Source organism: Blastomyces gilchristii, assembly GCF_000003855.2.
Source record: "Blastomyces gilchristii SLH14081 genomic scaffold supercont1.3, whole genome shotgun sequence".
Lineage (NCBI taxonomy): Eukaryota > Fungi > Ascomycota > Eurotiomycetes > Onygenales > Ajellomycetaceae > Blastomyces > Blastomyces gilchristii.
In genome coordinates, this window is record NW_003101680.1 from 1,469,456 (window position 1) to 1,490,708 (window position 21,253).

Below are 21,253 nucleotides of genomic sequence, written 5' to 3' on the forward strand. Positions count from 1 at the left end.
TGCCATATGAATAGCCATATGAATATATATATATATACATATATATATATATATGAAAGTACAAGCGTGATATTATGCGTTGATTATTTACAAACGTCGATTGATATTCACTTTTTCGCCAGAAAATCCAACAGGAAAATCCTGCAATCGAAAGGTCGCGAGAATGGCTAACTAGGTATATAAGACGTACGGATATGCGTCTTACTTGGCGATTCGTTAGACGATTCGCAAAATAGTAGCTTGATCTGATATCCGACTTGCAGGAAGGAATATTGGAACGCCCAGTGGCATTGATACCTAGCTCCATCGGTGGTTATATGGCGTAAAATGTCAAGTTAGATGGCATTGGCTACAGACCATTTTAAATGATATCCCGCGCCCATGTCAACCAAAAATTTTGACGTGCTACCATGCCTTGACCTCTCCAACACCTGGAGGCTCTATCCGGACAATTTTATCGGCATTTAAGAGTGATAGCGGGTCAAAAGCTTGTTTCAACTGGTGGAAGTTAGAAAATCGTATTTGCAGGTGGGTAAGGAACAAAGAAATGACAAGGACCGGGAAGCTTACCCTTCTCATTGCGTCCACTGTCGATTCACCAAGTTCATGTGGGAGATAGTCTCGTTTGATAAGACCTACACCATGCTCACCGGTCACAGTTCCCTCCATTTCCACAGCCCTTTTGACCATGCGATGGATGACCCCTTCAACAGCTTCGCGCTCCTCTTTGTTAAACAAGAGGATAGCTATGACACAGATAATTAGCATTAAAAATACGTTTTCGCGGTAGAAAGGAATAAACAAAAGTGGTCATAAGGGGCAGGATGCATGTATTTAATCTCACCATGGAAATTCCCATCTCCAACATGCCCGCAAATACCCGCGAGTAGACCCTGCTTTACAATGTCTTCCTTGGTCTGCTCGATGATATCTGGCAGCCGGCTGATGGGGACAGCAACATCAGTTGTCCATACACGATCGTCAGGGTTCCGCTTCATCGCCATAACGCTCCACAGAGCCTCCTTTCTCGCACTCCAGAGCTCAACTTTCTCCTGATCATTGCGAGCGAACTCGAATGATTGACTCTTAGTTGAGGTCGCAAGGTTCCTCACGAGGGCGATCTGCTCTTTGACGCCCAACGGGGTACCAGTGAATTTGAGAAACAGCGTAGGTGCTTCTTTCCACGTCCGACTTGTAGATTGGCTAGCATTGATGCATTTCATCTGGACATCATCCAGGATCTCAATGCCTGCAACGGGGATGCCTTCCGCTACGATCCTCGCCACGCACTCAGCTGCATTGTGGATAGTCGGGAATGAAGCAACGGCTACGCTTTCACTTCTAGGTTTGACTGTCACTTTTAAGGTTGCCTCTGTGATCAGGCCCAGGGTGCCTTCGCTGCCAATGAAGAGTCTCGTTAGGTCATATCCTGCACTTGATTTGCGTGGGCGTTGTCGGGTCTTGATTATAGTTCCGTCAGCGAGAACGACTGTTAGCGAGATAACCCACTCTCGCATCGTTCCGTACCGGTACGCATTGGTTCCCGAGCAGCCAGTGCCAATCATTCCGCCAATCTCTGCCCCGGGCCCTGGATCAGGAGGGAAGAAAAGGCCCTGCTTCGCCAATTCTTCATTTAAGTCCTCCCAGCCCACCGCTGGCTGAACCACCACGTCCAAATCCTCCTTGTGTAAAGCGAGTATCTTGCTCATGCGCTGGAAATCAATGCAGATACCCCCTCGCGTAGATGTAAAATGCCCTTCCAAACTAGTCCCACCAGAATAGGGCGTCACTGGAATCAGTCGTTCGTGGCAGACTTTCATGATCCGGGAAACTTCCTCGGTTGTCGAGGGGTATACGATCAGGAATGGTTTTTCATGTTCTTTGTAGGCGTACGAGGACCACTCCGAGCCAGAATGAGCGTCGACATCGTGTTTTGCAGTGGAGACATTTTCCTTGCCGACAATCTCGACGAAATCGGCCCATGCGGCCTGGAGGGTCGAGGGAGAAGTGTCATGGCGCGGAGGCCGGGTGTCAGCCAGGGGGGTCGTGGAGGTGGTGGGAAGGCTGCCGGGTTTCAAAGATCCGAGATAGTAGCAGCCCAACGATGCGGATACAAGCACTGCGAAAAGTCCGTTTGTCAATTGGCCGTAGAAGGATCTTAATGTAGAGCGTAATCGCGCAAACAACTCCACATACCCACTGTCATTGCAAAAGCCCGAATGCCTGGAGAGGTGTCATGTTGAGCTCTGGCATATCGAGCTTGCTCTGCGCGTTCTCTAACCAATCGCTGCTGCGTGCTTTCGTATAGCTGACCCTTGAACGACGGCCTCTCCTCCTTACAGCGCGAAGTGGTCCCAAACCGTCTTGACTGTTGTCGAAAGCAACGTGCGAGAACGGGATGTGCGGTGGAGATGGATGTTTGTGTGTGATGAACGGCCCGTATAGCCGTCGAAGCGGCAGAGTGGGTGCGGAACATTGTGCTGAAAAGAAAGGGAAAAAAAATTAAAAAAAATAAGAAATATCTAGTGACGATGATATGAGAAACACACCGGAGGGCACAATTGGAACCGGCGGCTTTCAGGATGATTAATTGAGCCGGCTAGCTTTGTTATTTAAATATAATACTGGGGTCGAGCAGTTAACTAACTAAATATCACACTATTATAATTAAATACTACGATCAGAGTTATTTTTGGCCATATCGGCCTTCACCAGACAAACAACTATAGTTAACTACAAGAGCCGTCTACACTTTGCTTAATGGTACTACAAAATGCATCAATTGATCTATATTCACAGGTTATCATCTAACTATCTATTTTGCTAACGTTTTTCCGTCAATCCCACTAATAACAGTACTCCGTAGTTATACGTTACTCCGTACAGCATATGGCAATGATAAGCGCTGGCTCTTCAGCTGCGTCATATAACTAGTTATCTAGAGGTAAAGTGCACTAAATATGAAACTATGGAGTCTTTAAATACTTGGGAGTTAAATAACCTTCCCTTAGGCAACTATTTAATCGGGGAAGCTCCTTTCCGGGTTTGCACCTGGATGCAACAACTGTTACCCATCCTTCGTGGAGCACACAGGACATCATATTAATAATTCCTATCGTTGTGGAACCCGATAACAATCCGTTATTTAATCTGCTTCAAGAGGGACCCATAAGCAAGCAATAGCTGTGGGTTTGGTCTCTTGCGGGGTTGATATTGCTCTCGACTGGAACATTACCATGCGGGTTATTAGTCCTTGGCCCGCGTTGCACTCAGGTTGAGGTAGGCTTCAAGCGCAAACATATGTATATATATGTGTCTACGATCTCCCTTCAGATTGGTTTCTGAAGAGCTCAATAATGCCCATAGCTACATCCTAGCCACTGGTTAAAAGGTCCTCATTTTATCATATCATCATAGTTTCAACCCAAAATGTCCGAACGCACCGTTATCGCCCTCAACGAGGGCTGGGTTTTCAAGCAGGCAGACGATGAACAGGCCCAGTTTTTATCCGTTTCCCAGTTCCCAACAAACGTCCATCTGGACCTGGTGCACCATGGGCTTATCCCCGACCCCTTCATTGGCAAGAATGAGCTTGCTGTACAGTGGGTTGGAGAGAAGCCCTGGTTATACAAAGCTTCCTTCGATAATCCGCCGCTTAGAGACGGGGAGAAGGCAGTTTTGGCCTTCGACGGTCTTGATACGCATGCCACTGTACTTCTAAATGATACGAAGATCCTCGAAACGGAAAATATGTTCATACCTGAGCGGGTAGATGTTACTGAGCTGCTTCGAGAATCGAAGGGTTCAAATGTGTTAAGCATCACGTTTGCGAGCACATTTCTACTCGGAAAGAAGATCAAAGAGCTGTACCCAGAGCATCGCTGGGGTTGCTGGAATGGAGACTGTAGCCGTCTTGCAGTGAGAAAGGCGCAGTATCACTATGTATGATTGCTCTGTTCTGCCCCAGGAAAACTCAACATGGTTTACTCACTCATATTCCTGTAGGGCTGGGACTGGGGCCCGACTCTCATGACTTGCGGACCATGGCGTCCTGTCAATCTGGAAATTTACAAGGCCAGAATTTCAGACCTCCATTTCCGGCAGAATGTGAACAAATCCCTGAAACACGCGAAATTGGTTGTCACTGCAGAGGTAGAAGGCGACGCAGATAATGTGGCATTCCACATTTCCTTGGGTGACGAAGAGAAAGGTTCAGAGACAGTCGATATCAAGGATGGTATCGCGTCAGTGACCTTCCACGTTCAAGATCCTCAACTGTGGTACCCGTCAAAATATGGTAAACAGCCTCTCTACACGCTGTCTGCAACGCTATCATCCAATAGAGTCAAGCTGGATTCTACTAGCAAACGTGTTGGTTTAAGGAGAGCCGAGCTTATCCAAAGAAAGATGGATGGTGCGGAAGGCACTTCCTTTTTCTTCGAAGTGAATAATATTCCAGTTTTCTGTGGCGGGAGCAACTGGATTCCCGCGGACAACTTCATACCCCGAATTCCACCCCAGAAGTACTATGACTGGGTCAAACTGATGGTTGCCGGTAACCAAATGATGGTCAGAGTCTGGGGAGGCGGTTTATTCGAGGAACAAGCATTTTACGACGCCTGCGACGAGCTGGGTGTATTGGTTTGGCAGGATTTTCTTTTCGCCTGTGGAAATTATCCAGTGTTCCCAAGCTTTCTTGAGAATGTGAAGCGCGAGGCGATTGCAAATGTCAAGGTCCTTAGACATCATCCTTCAATAGTGCTATGGGCCGGAAACAATGAAGACTACCAGTTCGCAGAGAGCGAGAACTTGAATTGGGACCCCAGCAACAATGATCCTGACAGCTGGCTAAAGTCTGAGTTCCCAGCACGATATATTTACGAAAAGGTCTTGGTTGACGTGACGAAGGATTTGATACCAGATACGTACTATCATTTCGGCTCGCCCTGGGGTGGGAAAACTTCAGCCGATCCCACCATCGGCGATATCCACCAGTGGAATGGTAAGCATGGCTTTATCTGTCTCATCGGCTATTTTAAAATATTAATTTCATCAATATATAGTTTGGCACGGCACGCAAGAGAAGTATCAAGACTTTGATAAACTCGGCGGCCGATTCGTGTCTGAATTTGGCTTGCAAGGCTTCCCCGACATAAGGACAATTGATGGATACCTAACAGGCGGTAAAGTGGACCCGGAGAGACACGCGCAATCATCCACCGTCGATTTCCACAACAAAGCCGCAGGCCACGAGCGCCGCATTGCCATCTACCTGGCCGAAAACATCAGATACAACCTCGAGCCCCTGGAACAGTACATCTACGCTACGCAGCTCATCCAAGCAGAATGCCTTTCCAGTGCCTACCGGCTCTGGAAACGTCAGTGGAAAGGGCCAGGCCGTGAATATTGCGCTGGCGTTTTGGTCTGGCAATGAACGACTGCTGGCCTGTCACATCCTGGGCCCTTGTCGATTACCATCTCCGTCCCAAGCATGCGTTCTACGCAGTAAAGCGCGAACTGGCCCCCATCACAATCGGCCTAAAACGGACCTCCCACACTGAATACGCGGACAAGTACACGAACGCCTACTACAAGACAACGCACAAAGTCGAGATATGGGCATCAAACCTCACGGTTAACCCGAGAAATGTGAGTGTGATACTTAAGGCTTGGGACGTCATCAAGGGCCGCGAGATTTACTCCAAAACACTTCACGACCGTTTCGTTCTAGAAGAGAATAGGAGTATGGAGATCGCTGAGTTGGAAGTACCTACCACGGATGAAGAGGGTAAAAAAACCAAGGACGGAGAAGAGGCTAACCGTACGGTTGTCGCGGCATATCTCCTTGAAAACGGCGAGCAAGTGGCGCGCTATGTCAATTGGCCTGAACCGCTGAGATATGTCCACCTGCAGGCTCCCAAGGAATTGCGAGTGGCGCTTTCAGTGGATGGGAAACACGTGGAGTTGTCAGCGGAGGTGCCGGTGAAGGGTGTGGCGGTATATGCGGATGGAGATGAGGTGGTGTTTGATGACAACTGTGTAGATCTGGTCCCTGGGGAGACTGTTTATATTGGAGTGAAGGGACTGGATAAGGGTCATGGGGATAGGATTTCTGTGAAGTATCTAGGATCGTCGTGAGGGTATGGAGGAATGGATCGGCTTCTAGAGCAATGGCCGCGCGGGTGGAGACCTGCCTACTTCCTAACTTTAGTTCGTCCTTGCGTGTTTCGTTTTCCTAAGGCTCTTCTTATGTGCTGTCCAATTTTCGCCCATAGACGGGATGCCTTGTTGCCGAATTTAAGATAAATAATATCTGCATGCAGAAAATGACGTCAACAGTACTCATCAACATGAAGTACCTGCTCTAATGTATTAATGGGCGAAGGTGCGAATTACATATAAAGAGGGAGTTTAACCAAGCATTACGGTAGCTGGTAAAGATAAATATTCCGAGGCGGACAAAAATAGCTATAAACACAAACATCAAACCATGGTAAGTTACAAAATTAATGCTCCATCTAAACGCTGCCAATGCAAGTGCGTCATCCTGCCCACTTTTCCCCGCAAAAATGATTGAGTTTGATCATTCAGCTTTCTGTCTACTGTACTCTTGATCTGTATACATATTATACATATTATACTCCCCTTCAATTCATTTCTCCCACTTGTATATATAAATTTAATTGTATTTAAATTTGGTTTGCCAATACAACGTACATATTAACACTCACCATATCGAACAAGCATGCCTAGCGAACCCCCACAGGTAGGTTCAAATGTCAGCCTGCGTATAGAACGCAATCGAACGGCTTATTGTTGCATTCCCTCCACGGATCCATTAGATTTCCTTATAATAACATACTTTTCTATTCTACCTAATGATACGAGGCGGCGTGCTAATTAGAAACGCATTACGGGGTGTAGAACCTCTCCTTCATCCTCGAAGGCATAAAGAAAGTCTCCTATAAAGATAGACCCGTCCCGGCCATCAAAGACCCTCACGATGTGCAGGTCCACGTCAAATACACCGGTATTTGTGGCAGCGACGTACGTCCAAAGCATACATGCCTCCTTTCAACTAAGCCTCAAAAAGAAAATAAAAGCACGTAGCACAACTCTCACTAAGTCAACCCACAGGTCCACTACTGGGAACACGGCTCCATCGGCCCCTTCATCCTAACTTCCCCCATGGTCCTCGGCCATGAATCCAGCGGTATAGTCACCTCCATCGGCTCAGCCGTCACAAGCCTACAACCAGGCGACCCCGTCGCGCTCGAACCAGGGATTCCCTGCCGCCGCTGCGAGCCCTGTCTCAGTGGCAAATACAATCTATGCCTCCGTATGGCCTTCGCCGCCACGCCGCCCATCGATGGCACGTTGGCCAAATACTACGTCCTCCCCGAAGACTTCTGCCACAAGCTACCCGAGAACGTTGGGCTCGACGAGGGCGCGCTGATGGAGCCGCTCAGCGTTGCTGTACATATTACAAAGCAGGCGCGTGTGCAGCCGGGTCATTCTGTGGTTGTATTTGGCGTGGGGCCCGTGGGATTGCTGTGTTGTGCGGTTGCGAGGGCGTTTGGGGCATCGAAGGTCATTGCGGTTGATATCCAGCCGGCCCGGTTGCAGTTTGCGGCCCAGTATGCGGCTACGGGTGTCTATGAGCCGGCTAGGGAGGAGAGTGCGGAGAAGAATGCGGAGCGGCTACGGGTGCAGCATGGGCTGGGTCGCGGGGCGGATGTAGTCATTGATGCGTCAGGGGCGGAGTCATCTGTGCATACGGGTATCCATGTGCTCAAGACTGGCGGAACGTATGTGCAAGGGGGGATGGGGAGGGATGTGATTTCGTTCCCGATTATGGCGGTTTGCACGAAGGAGGTGGATGTTCGTGGTAGTTTCCGGTATGGTAGTGGTGATTATAAGTTAGCGCTGACGCTGGTGGGGGAGGGGAAGGTGGATGTTAAAAAGTTAGTGACGGGGATGGTAGCATTCGAGGAAGCGGAGAAGGCGATTCTAGATGTGAAAGGAGGGAAGGGGATTAAGACACTCATTCGTGGTGTGGAGTATTGAATTATTGTTGGGTTGTAGTAGAGAAAACGCGATCAATGGTATCTCGCTTTTTTCAAAATTTCAGCACACTTTCTCAGGTCGTTTTCACGCATTTAAATATGATCCCAGGCGCAATGAATAGGCATTGATATTTCTCTATTCGCTTCACTTGCTCTGTCATATGTCTAAGTAGAAATCCGTTCAACAAGTCAATGTAAGATAGAACCTACACGGTTTCCCCCCGACCCGGTTCCTAATCGTTAATTATTGATTAAATATATGTGGCTATGGACTGTACGGCATGTTGGCATGATCATTGGGCGACGCATGAAAGAAAAAGGGTATTGACATAAAAAGTGACAACAGTAGAAGAAGAAGAAGAAGAAGAAGAAGAAGTGGCATGGAAGGCAAAAGCGAATGGCATCCTATCCCTGACTCCGGATAAGTTAAAATGAAAACAAGTAGTACATTGTGATAGTGGCAATGATAGTGGCAATGAGGTAGTGAGAATAGGGAGAAGCTATGAAGATGAAACGTACAAGTGCAAATATGGCGTATTTTCAGAGTCATTGGTGGATGGTTCTGTGTATTAGTGTGGAGCGAGTGCTTGGTGCAAAATGCAGATATGCAAAGGTAAATGACGGGTACCATGCGGTGTAGCGTGCGTACAATATAGTGCTGAGGAAAGCAGAATACAGGTGTGACGGATATGCAGATAATTGAAGAAGAAAGAGGAAAGCAAGGAGGATAAGAAGAAAGCATCATCAATATCGGAGAAGTAGAGATCGGTATAGACATCGGATGCGTAAAGAGTAAAGGAGGAAGAGGTAAAATGAGATGCCGGGAGAGTTCAGGAGGGAACGCAATCGAAGTATGGGGACGGATGGGTTAGCAGACCAACGGCATGTCATGTCCAAGCCGGGATTTCTGCCCTGAGCTAGTCCACACCAGGTAGAGGACCGTGAACTTCCAACAGGATTACCTACTCCACAACAGCCGCGGAATATTAACAACATCTACCCCTCCTCGTATTCGATCCGCCCAGCCTAAACACATCCTCCCACTCCCTCATTCCTGCTGCCCATCCACTCCCCGCTCCGCGGCTCCGCGTTTTCCTTCTCCGCATCTGCGTCATAGAGTCATCGATCGTGATCCCGCTCCGCACGCTACCTCCATCGCTCGTACCAGTACCATACATTCCCCCATCCCCGTACTGAATACCACTCTGAGGATCATCAGGGTCTATCTCGCCCAATTCGATTTTAGTGAGGATAATTCGCGCAAGCCTGTTAAAAAGTTCGTCCACATTATCCCCCGTTAAAGCCGATACTTCCACTGCAACGGGTATATTCGATTTCGCCGCCCACCGCGACGCTTCTTCTAACGCCACCTCGCGCCCTTCCGCAGTTATCGTGGCGGTCATCCTCGTACCCACTGGCGGCCCGTTGATGGATCGCAGTGAACCTCCACCAGATTCGAAGGAGAACGGAACCTGTTTGCTCGATGTACTTGACGGTGTCGGGGGTGGACGCTGGAAGTCATCGCCGTAGTCCCCTCCGCCCAGGGACATCGTGTCTTGGGAAAGAAGGTCGCTTTTGTTTCCGGCCAGGAGGATCGTTAGATTCGAGGAAGCAAGTGCTCTAGCATCCATGAGGAAGGTTGGGAGGGCGGAGAAGGAAGCATGTGATCCGACGTCGTAGATAAGGATTGCGCCGGCAGCCCCGCGGTAGTACGAACGCGAAACGGAGCGGAATCGCTCAGTACCTGCTGTATCCCATAGTTGTAGTTTTATCCGTTTCCAGCGTGAGCCGGTTCCTATCTTTACAATTTTTGACGAGAATTCGACGCCGATTGTTTGAGAGGAGAGCACGCGCCCTGTAAATCCGTGGTTTTGTTAGCTGATGAAGTTCAGTGGGTTTTTATAAAGTTGAGAAGCGCTGAGGATAACGTTGCGAGTGGGGAGGAAGTGTGAAAGAGCTAAAGGAGGTAACGGGGTGCATACACTCATTTTTCACAAAACGATGTAGGAGGCAAGATCTAGCAGATGCATGCAATACGTCAGCAACTATGCTTTTAGATGATCTTAATATATAGAGGCCTGTATTGGTATGGAAGTTGGCGTATCAGGGTTAAATTTTTGGGATCAATGAACGGTAAGGAGAACAGACTTTCCAGCGCCGCTTGGTCCAAGTAGAATCACCTTCGCTAAGTAATCGTACATGCTATCAAGCTCCTTCAAAACACCCCGAGTGTGATTAGTATCGGAACATTTGCAGAAACCATCTGGCCATCAAGGCGCATGTGGTGTCCTCATACCTGATGTCGCTCTGGGAGAGAAGACGCAGAGGAGGCATTTGACAGCCGCCTGTGACGCGCCATGGCGTCTCTGCCAACAGCTAGAACAGCAGCAGAATGGCCGTGGCAGGAGGTGATTCAGTGGAATACGTGTTGAATGCGTCGGCGGGACCTGTTGCAGTGTCTTGAAGCCATTGCACGCACATTCATATGATTGATATGGATGCAGTAGTTTGTGGCTAGTGCGGGATTGATCCGCAGAACGAGGCGCAGTCCGCCGCCAAGAGTGCCGAGGTAACTTAAAAATCGCTAGTTAGCCTCCTTTTTATTATGACAGCTCTCCATAAACTGTTGAGAGTTTCGCACGAGATCTTCTCCTGGATAATCCGTATAGATCATAGACTGCATGCTTCTTTCAACACGTTGTCTTCTGTCCTTTCTGGCATTTGTTTCCTGAGTAATTGGCCTTTTGAACAAATTCCAGAGATCGATAGACCTCGGCACATCAAGCGCAAAGAAGGGTGCAAATACTCGTTATCGACACGAGAGGGACGCGTGAGATTGTTGATGCCTTGAGGCAAAAGCCTTTGGCTTTGCTGATTTTACATCGAATTCGGATCCATTATCTGCCGTCTCGGCCAGTCAAGATAGAGGCTGAAATTGTCATTTGCGGCGGCGATGTTACGAAGGACCAGGATATAAAGCTCATACAGATATCGCTCGTTTTGTCTTCTATCCCAGTCGTCCTTCTCGTTGCATTCACTAATTTTTCCTCTGTCTATCGCTATACTACATTCGAAGTAGCCGGGGCAAATTGCAAGCATGCCTTTGTCTCTGCTTCAAATTCCGACCTTCCCGTCATATACGGGACCACATCAGGTTGGCACTACAGAGTTTGAGATTCCCGTCTCTTCTCTTGAATCGCCGGCACCTCATCCAAAATCAGATATATCTCTGTCCACAATTCTGTTCCGGGTATTCTATCCTGCAGATGATGTTGACTCTGCATCGAAACCTGTCTATTGGCTTCCGGATCCGCAAGGCACCTTTACTGGTGGATTGGCGGAATTCCTAGGAGCGCCAAAACGGCTATCGAATATATTAGGGTACGGTAAACCAATCCTCTTATAATCATTTATGAGGTTTGATTTTTCTGCGTTCTAATTCTTCACAAATATGTCAGACTACTCCCAAATACAATCAAGTGGACGAAGATGCCAGCATATAGAGATGCGCCCCTGAAATCCTCCACGCTCCCTTCAAAACGTTGGCCTGTTATGGTCTTCTCCCATGGCATCGGAGGATCGAGGTATATGTATAGCTATATCCTTGGCTGTTTGGCCAGTTATGGTATTGTCGTCATTGCCCCCGAGCACCGCGATGGAAGCTGTCCCATCTCTCTTATCCGAAACGCCCATGGCCGGGTTACCGAAAGAGTGCCATTTCAACGCATCAAGCACATTTTCGAGCCGAGCATTCTTCATAAGCGACATTCCCAGCTGCGCATCCGACTCTGGGAATTAGGTCTCGTACACGATGCCCTTCTCAAGATGGATGCTGGCATGGAAATTAAAAATTTTGCCCAAATGCAGGGTGCAAAAGTTCCCGTATTCGCTTCTAGCCTTGATATCCATCTTCCCAGCAGTATCACGTGGGCGGGCCATTCATTCGGCGCCGCAAGCGTCGTCCAATTTATCAAGTCCATATACTGGGGCCGTGTCGGTGATAAGGACCCAGCATCGACCTCGTCGGAACCACACTTCTCGCAATACCGCCCCCTGTACCAACCTCGACCAGATAGCAAGATTGTTTCACAGGTGACGCCAACATCACCCCTTATCCTCCTCGACCTCTGGAACCTCCCATTGCTGGGGGATGATGTAAAATGGCTATGGGAAAAGCCTCTGCCGTGCTATGCGGGCTCACCTAAAGATCACCTACGACAGCCAAATGTTTTGGCTGTCCTGAGCGACGAGTTTTTCAAGTGGAAAGCTGGTCTGAAGGCTACTCGATGTGTGCTCTCTCCCCACCCAGTACCCGGCCCTACCAGCCAGGACACAGCCGAACATAGCAAGCGACAGCCCAGGGTCTTCTACACCATTAACTCAGCCCATCTTAGCCAGTCAGACGTCGGCCTTTTATTCCCTTGGGTGATGCAGAGATGGGCTAAAGCCCAAGAGCCCGAGCGAACGATGCGCCTGAATGTAACTGCAATTATACAGATGCTAAGAGAATGCGGCATCCCATTTGATCTGCATGAGGACGTGAAGCATGCCTTGGAAAATGTGGCAGATGTTACCGTCGACAACGGCAATCCTGGGGTTCAGAACGGGGATGATGGCAAACCAAGCCAATTCTCTCCGAGTATTTTCGCAACACATGGCTCTGTTAGGGGCTGGTTGCCTGTTTCTTTAACAGATGATACGCCGCCTGTTGCGGAATTTGAGGTGCGGAGTCCACCCAAACTTTGAGTGGACTTGGCGTCATTCTTGATGATACTTTTTATATTCTTTGGATTCAGATATTATACCAATATTATTATTATTCTACTATGTTGAAGACTTTTGGTCCGGATGGCACTCAATCATGACAGTGTGGAAAGGGCAGGGCAGCTCAGTTCTAACGTTGAGGTGAACATTAGGTTCGCCACCATTTCTGGCTCTGTAGGGATTTTGGATTCATGGTGAAGCAGTTTCAGAAGTTTTTAGAGTGTGATCTGATCTACATTATAGGAGAATTTATACTATGTAGAGTACATTGTTAGTAACGTTGGTAAAAGACCCATGTGCAATAATTTCGGCTAAAAATGTTCTCTTGGTATTCTAGTCCCTGGCGATTGGATTTGATATCAAAACGCGGGGTACGCTATTGATGTACAGTATATTTCTTCCCCAGTAGTTACACATCAGGATCAATAATCCCCAATCTTAGCGCAGGGGCTAAATCACACAAATGACGCCGGAGAGCTATGTAAACCTTCCAAGGTTCTACTACGTACAGGGTCAAATTATTTTGGAGATATTTTGAGAAACATCACCAATGCATTCGTGGTATTAATTTCATCTGACCTGCAAACCAAAGCTGAAAGCAACTGATGTCGAGCAGTTGCAGCCAGCTAGCAGAGTTAAATAAAAGATTTACTGCCAATCGGTTCCATCGGTCCCATCGGTCCCATTTGAGAAACCTTGGAAAGATCCACATAGCAAGTGAGGGGTATAATTCAATCCAATATGGAATCGGGATCACATCGTTTCCTTGATGATCGGTCACTTTCCTACCCACTCTCTCCAGGATATCCTTGTATACATTTGTTCGTCTCCAGCATCTGTCACAGCACCACTTTAATAATAATAGAAGAAGAACTCCAGAATGGCAGTGTCAAAGACAGTCAAGGTCCCTCATCTGAGTGGCATCGCCGCAGGATACAAACTTTCCAGCGACACATACGACGCCTCAAAGCCCACCTGTGTGATGATCAACTCCATGTGCACGACTGCCTCGCTGTACACTAACCAATTCGAAAATAAGCAGCTCACCAGCATCATGAACCTCCTTGCCATCGAGCCGTTAGGGCATGGAGCCACCAGCTCGCCCACAGATCACTTCACATACTGGGACTCGGCAATCATGGCGCTGCAGGTGATGGAGGAGCTCGGAATTCAGAAAGCGTTCGCACTGGGGACTAGCCAAGGTGGATGGATTGTGACGCGCATGGCGCTGTTGGCTCCTGATCGGGTATGTTGTTTGGGGCCTGAACCGGCGAAGCTGTCCCAGCTTTTGCTCTCCTTTCCAGAATTCCTTGACGTTCCGACGCGCCGCCACGAGGAGGGAACATGACCCGAGCAAGCACTTAAGATAGACAAAAAAAAAAAAAAAAACCATATTAATATTCCTTCTTTTCCATACAGATTCTTGGGATCATGCCCCTAGGCACGTCAATGGACTATGAATCGGAAGTCTCGAGGACAAAGGGATGCTGGGACCCGGCTACCTCCCTAACACCCTTTTACGAGAATCTGAACAGCGTCACAGAAACGCCCGATTTCGTAATAGACGAAGTCTGGTGTGGGATGGTAGCCAGTGTTGGATTGGGCGAAGGCGCAGATGCTGAGTTGGTCGAATTCTGGATAAACACTGTGCGGAGCGTCTATTCTGGCGACGAGGGGAGAAGGAAGGCGCGTATGGCGTTGATATGCCTTATTAGCAGAGACGGGCTGCTGCTTCGACTGAGGGATGTTAAATGCCCTGTTTACTGGCTACAGGTACGTATTATTTGCCTCTTTGCCTCTTATCTATCTCCTCTTTTTACAATCGCCATGAAAGAAACCCTGATGTTAATGGAGGGAAAAATGAACAGGGCACCAAAGATATCCCTTTCGGCACAACCTATCCCCAGGAGCAAATAGAGCTCTTTACGGGCTCGAGGGAAAAGAAACTTATATTGGTCGAAGGAGGCGCGCACTATCTCAACGCAACCAGTCCAAAAGAGGTAGATGAAGCCCTCATCGAGATGGTCAACAAGTATAAGTAATAAAGAAATCTTCATCGACGTGACAAGCACTATCACTCGAGGAACATGTGCTCAGCAGGAGTTAAATTTCAAGCTTCCGTTTCGGAATTGGAAGAGAATTGGGAGGCTTGGCACCTACCCTCTTCGGTGCTTACGAGAGTGGCGCGAGTACTGAGTACCCATGGCTTCCCTGGATCTTTTAAGAAATATACAGATTATTTACGGAGTACATTTTATATCGTAAAAAATAAGCCCTATTTTGCAACTGTACTGCATTTGTTCTGATATTAATGTGCCGTCACTCTAAGCCAGGGGTGGTCACCTTGTCTGGGTGATCACTAAATTTAAGCTTAAATTTCATCCAGCAACCTTACTACGGAGTATTAGCAGTAAATAACCCAGCGCTAGAAAGGGGAAAAAGGGGGAGAAAAAGAAATTTATAAGTGAGATGAATATAATTTACACAGGATTTGCTTCCTTCCTAATGCATCAGATTATAGTTTGATGTAACTACTTCAAATAATTCTTCTTTTAGTTGAGTATGGAAACGTTTCGTTCATAAGCCATCTCCCCGTCCTCAAAAAAGAAAACGTCAAACTCAGTGCCGGTGTCCGCTCAGAAAAACCAGCCAGAAATCTTCTGACATTCATAATATAAAAGTAAACTACTATTGTCACATAAGTGGGAAAATATCCTGTCCTCTCAAAAACGCCAAACAAAGAGCGGGAATAAAACATTTTCTCATAGTTTTCTCATAAAAGTCATTTCAGCATCCAATTCGTTTCCCCTTAAAACATCCCTCCACATAGGAATTCTGCGGAGAAATGGAGTGGCTCCAAAATAAAGAAGGACAAGATGGAAAAAAAGGAGGGGCATAACTGAGAAAAGAGGGGTAAATCGTATCATACCGTCCTCGCAAAACACCTTGAAGGACGCTCTACGTTGGCGAGATATGTCCTTTCCTTCGCCAGATCAGATAGCCACAACATGAAAGATAGCGCATTATTTCGAAACTGCTCAAAAGAAATTAAAAGATTAAAAATGAAAAATAAAAGAATTGGGAATTGGGAATCTAAAATATAAAATATTTAAAAAAAAAAAAAAAAAAAAAAAAAAAAATTGAAGATTATGGTAGCAAAATGGACCAATTTTTCTTTCAATGATGCCGCTCATGGAGATAGACAATAGTAGTCCATCCCGCGCAGCAAGTTTTAACCATCCGATGCGCACACCAGCAGCACGTCACCGTGAAATTATTGGAGGATGAAGAGCTGGACGATGAGGGCCGGGAACCTCGGGGTGATTTATTATCCAGTGCATTATTGGATGCTCCTGAGCTAGTTTCAGTGAAGGTACTACTGCTCCCGCCACCATGCGCAGCGAATACACTGCGTGCCGTTGGGTGCTGTGCTTGATGGGGTGGACTGTGGCTATCGTCGGCGATCAGGGGCTCGAGGTGTGGGGGCCCGTTGGGGAAGGCAAGTTTGGCATAGACGTCTGATGGCATGTCGTGCCAGTACCTACACTGGCAACAGATCACGAACATCTTGGCAACAGGCGTCCCCCTCCGCGCTGGACGTTGAGAAGCGACTCGGCCATTTCCAACATGGTTGGCGAGGCTTCGTCGGTTGGATGAATCTGGGCGCGAGTCGAAGATTGGCCCTGGATGGGTTTGGTGGTGACGTTCGGGGGTTCTTAGAGGGAGATCGCTGGATGCCAGTGCATCGGTGGCTGGTTGCTTTGCGGAGGGGAATGTCGAGATTATCGGCGTTGTTTGGGATGAAGATAGTGTAGGCGATGCGTGGCCGGGGGTAGATTTGTGAGTGAATCGCTCTTTCCATGGTTCATGGAGTACTTGGATTTTACTGATGTCGACTGAGATGGAACGTTTCTTCTTAGGTGTCTCAGTGCCGTTGCTTGAAATGCTCATGGTTTCCACACCACTCGCAGAACTAGGGCGAGTGCTGGCTGGAGTGGGGAATACTCCACTGTTGCGCTTTGGGGATTTTGGGGGGATTTTGATATCGCTTGACATCTCGTTGCTGGCAATGGCGATGAGGCTGAACTGTCTGGAGGACGCACTGGGAGGCCGTGATGTGGCTTGTGATCTGAGGCCCCCTGGGTAGGGTAACTTGGAAGCCGTCTTTTTATCTGTGTCCTGTTTCCTCTGCAACTCATTTGATCCAGATACCAACGCTTTGGGCTGTTGTTTAGATTTACCGGTAGCGGTTGTCAGCTTGTTTTTCAGCGAATACCTTCGACCGAAACTTGTCGAACTCTTCTCCTTCTTTCTCTCATGTCTCAAGATCCGCGAGAAAGAGAAACCTGATTTTCCGTTCTTAGCTTTGGAAGAAGTATCAGCATCTCCCTGAGTGGCTATTTGCGCGGATTCCAGGGCATTTTCATCGTCTTGGTTATTAAGAGGTGGTCCGGCTAAAGGGGAAGATTTAAATGGGACGTCACGATTTATTACTTTTGGTGATGTTCGCATGGAGTTCTCACGCTGTTTGACGGTAGGAGCAGTTGCCACTAGTTCCATGTTATCGGGGTCAATAATCGTTGGGGTTTTCAAGGTATCAATTGGATCGGCGGGGAGACTTGTTGGTGTGGTATTAGGGGAAGAAGATCCAGATTGGACCTGCGGAAAATCCCCAGCAATCCCTATGTCTTCAGGAGCGACATGCCAGCTGGCTGGTGTGAGAGAAGGATCTGAGTGAGCAGCATGGCTTTTGAATACCCCGTTAGAGCCATAGTTATATTCGTAAGGGCCGCTGGTTTTGAACTCGTCGACGTCCCCGTTCACTGATGTCTGGGGAGGTTCATGACCCGGACCGCGACGTTTTAAAGAGAGTCCGGCAACGCGATCAGAGTTTGTTAATATCTCACTCCATGAGTGTCTCCGTCCATGCTTCCGTTGACTCACTGGGGGCGTGTGCGTTGTTTTTTGTGGTGACCTGAGAGGAGGTATGACTGAAATAGCTGGTGGTTGTTCTTGTGGTTCACTGGAACCGCTTGTGCCATTAACAGAATTTTGAAGGGTAGGTGCTTCATGATGAAGTTGGCCAGTTGTGTTATGTGGAGGAGGAATCTTCTCCTCAGGCTGGACAACTGTAATTCGCGAGCTATTGCGCGGACTTGGGGGGGAGATCCCCGTGGTAGAATGGAAATGACTGCTTGTAGGCGTAGATGGCACACTTTTCTCCGTTTTTCGGCCAGATGCTTTGCGATTTTCATTCTCCTTATTTGTGGAAGCTCTACGTAATGAATACATATGGGGCTCGTGTTCAGCTTTGAGAGACCGACGTTGGAGCTTCCTTCCGTTAGAATTTGATAATCGGCGGGTAAGCTCCTGACTCCAAGATGATCTCGTAGGCGGTGTATTGGTGTTCTGTGGGGAAGGATCGCTGGATCGAAACGCCTTCGCAGCGGCACGTAGATCAGAATGTTTCTTAGCCATATGAAGGTGGCGTCTTGGCTTATTTGACGGAGACGAGGGCATGGGTGACGGTGAGTTCGAACCGGTAGCACGAGATGAGGTCTTATAATATTCTGGGTCCGGGGTTATTTTTCCTCCAAAACGCTGCGGCAAATGGCCTGTGAATAGAAGCTTGGTAGACTCCGGTGGATCATTCGCCGTTTTATCCGCTCCTACATCAGGGGGTGAAGTAGCAGGGACAGTTTCATCTCGGGCAGAATCATCCTTCGACGTGCTATTAGACCAAAACCCCAAAATTGATGGGGCAGTTGACGAGCGTGGGAGAATGCTTCTAATACTTGACGCTCTGCTGGGTGTCTTGCTGGGCGGCTTTTTGGTTAAACGTCGCGGCTCATTGAATGAGCTTCGCTCGGGTTTCTTGGCTTCATGTTTTGATGACCGTTCGAGCTCTTTCTTTTCTTTGGCGATTCGTTTTAATTCCTTCTTCCTTTCCTTCCTCTCTTTGTCCGTCTTCCAGGAGGGAGAAACACAGATCTCAGACCGTTCATCTGCTTGGGTGATATTATTGACTCCATTGGCTACGTTTGTCGAGTTTTGATGAGCTTTGCTGGACTCATCAAGGTTTACTTGAGAGAGCGCGTGTGTGGCCTGATCATGGTTGTCAGCATATTTCATAAAAGCACGCAGAGCATTTAAAAAAATGGGTTCTTCATGGTTTTTCTACGTGTGCGATCGAGAAGTACGCTACGAAACTAGAACTATTTTCGTGAGACCACCTTTGTGGTGCATGGAATATTGATTCGTGCAAAGTTTTATGCTGGGTTTATTCTGTAAGGACTTTGTACCACTCACCTCATCATTTGCATTCACTGCCTGTGGCTCGCCCGCAATTACGGAGTTTAAAGACTCCATTCGATATTGCTCACATACCACACCGGGCGCGATTTCAGTTTATGACATTCACCGTTGCTTATTACGCGCTATGAAGTTGTGCGCGTCACAGCAGTTGGTGGCCGACCTGGGGATCCCAAAGGACGCAATGAAGGCCCCCTCAACACCCCAATCGCGAGTCCAAAATGCAAACTTCTGCTCCAAATATGTGTCGTAGCAAGAAGTCACACCTGTTTAATTAAAACGTGGTGGGGAACCGAAGGCTCGAGGTGTGGAAGACGCAACAAACCGTGCGGTTGCGTGGTGGAAGGTCAATAGAAGGGTGACAAAAGAAACAGCGGAGCAACAACTGAAATAGCTCAAAGTAGCACCATCAAACTGCAAAACTGTGCCCCGGTGGTGTGAAGATTGCCAAATATGGAAAGACAGTAATTTGGGATATGTGAAAAACGAAGCAACAGATAATAGAAATTGACCCTTTTTGCACAGCAAGCCGAACAACAACAAAAGTGAATCAAGCATTGAAAAATACCAAATACCGGCAAGGAATTTGTTGTACCATGCGTTTGCTATATTTCATGAGGGCTAAAAGATTTCCGAAGCCTACCCAGAAATGGACAGGACGGTAACAAGGATGGTGATTGATATATGCATGAACTGAGAAGGACAGCGGACGGGAAACTCTTGGGAAGACAGGCAAGTTGCCAAAATCTCCGAATAGCGCGGGGAAGGTGAACCGACTATGTTTAAATAGCAGCAAAGGAACCGAGGAATAACCCCGCAATGGTGTTGCTTGTAGCAGGTTGTAGTTATACTCTTTTAAAGATAGAGAAAGAAGGTTAACCGGGGTCAGGCCATGAAGAAGGACAAGTTATAACATGAAGAGCAACGCCACGAATGTGAAACTCCTCCAGGGGACTCAGGATGAAACGTAAAGGCCCATGTCTGCTTTCTTCGAAGCTTCGAGGCTGAGAGGCACAAGTTCGACACGAAAGGGGAGCAAACGGGATGGCGTCAGATCGGGATTTCCTGCTGGAGATCGAATCTTGTGTTCTGCATATAAACACAGCCCAAGCAGTTGCAAATGGCAACCCGCATCCCACAGACAGGACAGGAAGACAGCCGCCAAGTCACATGTTGGGGGCCTAGTCAGTTAATGTCTCAGGACTGCAGACAGGGCTTAGACGATTTGACAACGGGATTGGGAAGCTCAGAGTGTGCCAACATGTGAGTGTCCAACCAAATGCAGCCCACGCATGAAAATAAAGCATGGCTTTCTTTGGACACTAGTTACATGAGTTAGGGCCAGGCTTGGTGCACAAAGGCCGGCCCCAAGAGGCCAGCGAACAATTCAATACGACAGCCACAGCGCATTGTTATGATTCCTGTTTATTTGCCCCCCGCTCGGACTGGCAAATGATTTGACTCGCGAAAAGAAGAAACGCGCTTGAGCAGGCAAGGTCTCAAAGATAAGATGCTGCACAAACCAAGGGGCGGACCAGGTTGCCATTGACAGGGAGAGAGAAACATATAGTCTGCTGACGTTTTCGAAGTTGAAACAGAGTTACTCAAGGTACAGAAAGGCTTAATAGAGTTTTGTTAAGCTTCCACTGCAAAGTCCAACGGAAGAAGTGGAGCCAGCCTCCAAGGGGCTTTTTTTGTCAAGCCCAAGATGAAACCAACTGAGCGAGAGCCTTTCAGTTTATCTTTAAAGCCACTGTCATATCATCTGCAGAAGCCCAGGATAAATACAACACTAAGAGACACCTGTTCTTTGAATCCAACTAGGAAGAACGGGGTGGCAAGATGCCCCAACCGCTACGGTGGGTTTTTTCTGATGTGCTACAAATGACCGCTGACAAGATCCCGTACCCGTCCCGTCCGTCATCCCGCCTGCTTTCTGCTTTGTCCCGCTAATATTAAAAGACACAGTAATATCTTATATGTATAGTATGGTGCACAGCGGCAGAATCACATCTCTGTATCTTGATATCTCTGTACTTGGATATTTTACAGTTCTCTGATTGCTCTGTGAGCCCTGTCAGAATCTGCTGCAATGTTTTCTGCTTTCTCAT

The 21,253-nt window shown here is 47.8% G+C and overlaps 7 protein-coding genes across 7 annotated transcripts; 4 read left to right on the forward strand and 3 right to left on the reverse strand.

Moving 5' to 3' along the window:
- Positions 1-405: 405 nt before the first annotated feature.
- BDBG_02007 (D-lactate dehydrogenase (cytochrome)) lies at positions 406-2,476 on the reverse strand (the record flags this gene model as incomplete). The annotated part of the gene is made up of 4 exons (XM_002627290.1): positions 406-498; positions 571-746; positions 845-2,119; positions 2,197-2,476. 4 exons carry the CDS (start codon positions 2,474-2,476, stop codon positions 406-408), a joined length of 1,824 nt encoding a protein of 607 aa, XP_002627336.1.
- Positions 2,477-3,429: 953 nt separating this feature from the next.
- On the forward strand, positions 3,430-6,138 carry BDBG_02008 (beta-mannosidase; the record flags this gene model as incomplete). Its single annotated transcript, XM_002627291.1, has 4 exons — positions 3,430-3,942; positions 4,006-5,002; positions 5,064-5,422; positions 5,491-6,138. 4 exons carry the CDS (start codon positions 3,430-3,432, stop codon positions 6,136-6,138), a joined length of 2,517 nt encoding a protein of 838 aa, XP_002627337.1.
- Positions 6,139-6,745: 607 nt separating this feature from the next.
- On the forward strand, positions 6,746-8,067 carry BDBG_02009 (D-xylulose reductase A; the record flags this gene model as incomplete). The annotated part of the gene is made up of 3 exons (XM_002627292.1): positions 6,746-6,766; positions 6,925-7,047; positions 7,138-8,067. The coding sequence occupies 3 exons, from the start codon at positions 6,746-6,748 to the stop codon at positions 8,065-8,067; spliced, it is 1,074 nt and encodes a 357-aa protein (XP_002627338.1).
- A 272-nt stretch (positions 8,068-8,339) lies between these two features.
- Positions 8,340-10,788, reverse strand: BDBG_02010 (rab). The gene is made up of 5 exons (XM_002627293.2): positions 10,708-10,788; positions 10,363-10,639; positions 10,215-10,279; positions 10,049-10,083; positions 8,340-9,921 (listed from the first exon to the last, which is right to left on the reverse strand). Exons 2-5 carry the CDS (start codon positions 10,423-10,425, stop codon positions 9,053-9,055), a joined length of 1,032 nt encoding a protein of 343 aa, XP_002627339.1. The 5' UTR covers positions 10,426-10,639; positions 10,708-10,788; the 3' UTR covers positions 8,340-9,052.
- A 375-nt stretch (positions 10,789-11,163) lies between these two features.
- Positions 11,164-12,812, forward strand: BDBG_02011 (platelet-activating factor acetylhydrolase 2; the record flags this gene model as incomplete). The annotated part of the gene is made up of 2 exons (XM_002627294.2): positions 11,164-11,447; positions 11,525-12,812. 2 exons carry the CDS (start codon positions 11,164-11,166, stop codon positions 12,810-12,812), a joined length of 1,572 nt encoding a protein of 523 aa, XP_002627340.1.
- A 493-nt stretch (positions 12,813-13,305) lies between these two features.
- BDBG_02012 (microsomal epoxide hydrolase) lies at positions 13,306-15,426 on the forward strand. Its single transcript, XM_002627295.2, has 3 exons — positions 13,306-14,076; positions 14,250-14,603; positions 14,699-15,426. Exons 1-3 carry the CDS (start codon positions 13,711-13,713, stop codon positions 14,870-14,872), a joined length of 894 nt encoding a protein of 297 aa, XP_002627341.1. The 5' UTR covers positions 13,306-13,710; the 3' UTR covers positions 14,873-15,426.
- On the reverse strand, positions 15,311-20,786 carry BDBG_02013 (uncharacterized protein). Its single transcript, XM_002627296.2, has 2 exons — positions 19,140-20,786; positions 15,311-18,935 (listed from the first exon to the last, which is right to left on the reverse strand). Exons 1-2 carry the CDS (start codon positions 19,197-19,199, stop codon positions 16,008-16,010), a joined length of 2,988 nt encoding a protein of 995 aa, XP_002627342.1. The 5' UTR covers positions 19,200-20,786; the 3' UTR covers positions 15,311-16,007.
- Between the last annotated feature and the right edge of the window lie 467 nt (positions 20,787-21,253).

Bases quoted from the DNA above. Each gene is read 5' to 3' on its own strand.
- BDBG_02012 (XM_002627295.2), top strand. From the start codon at position 13,711: ATGGCAGTGTCAAAGACAGTCAAGGTCCCTCATCTGAGTGGCATCGCC. The intron at 14,077-14,249 runs GTATGTTGTTTG...TTTTCCATACAG, and splicing joins CGCTGTTGGCTCCTGATCGG to ATTCTTGGGATCATGCCCCT. The intron at 14,604-14,698 runs GTACGTATTATT...AAAAATGAACAG, and splicing joins GCCCTGTTTACTGGCTACAG to GGCACCAAAGATATCCCTTT.
- BDBG_02010 (XM_002627293.2), bottom strand. From the start codon at position 10,425: ATGGCGCGTCACAGGCGGCTGTCAAATGCCTCCTCTGCGTCTTCTCTC. The intron at 10,280-10,362 runs GTATGAGGACAC...GGTGTTTTGAAG, and splicing joins CTCTCCCAGAGCGACATCAG to GAGCTTGATAGCATGTACGA. The intron at 9,922-10,048 runs GTATGCACCCCG...ACGGATTTACAG, and splicing joins TCGTTTTGTGAAAAATGAGT to GGCGCGTGCTCTCCTCTCAA.
- BDBG_02013 (XM_002627296.2), bottom strand. From the start codon at position 19,199: ATGGAGTCTTTAAACTCCGTAATTGCGGGCGAGCCACAGGCAGTGAAT. The intron at 18,936-19,139 runs GTGAGTGGTACA...AACCATGATCAG, and splicing joins CAGTGAATGCAAATGATGAG to GCCACACACGCGCTCTCTCA.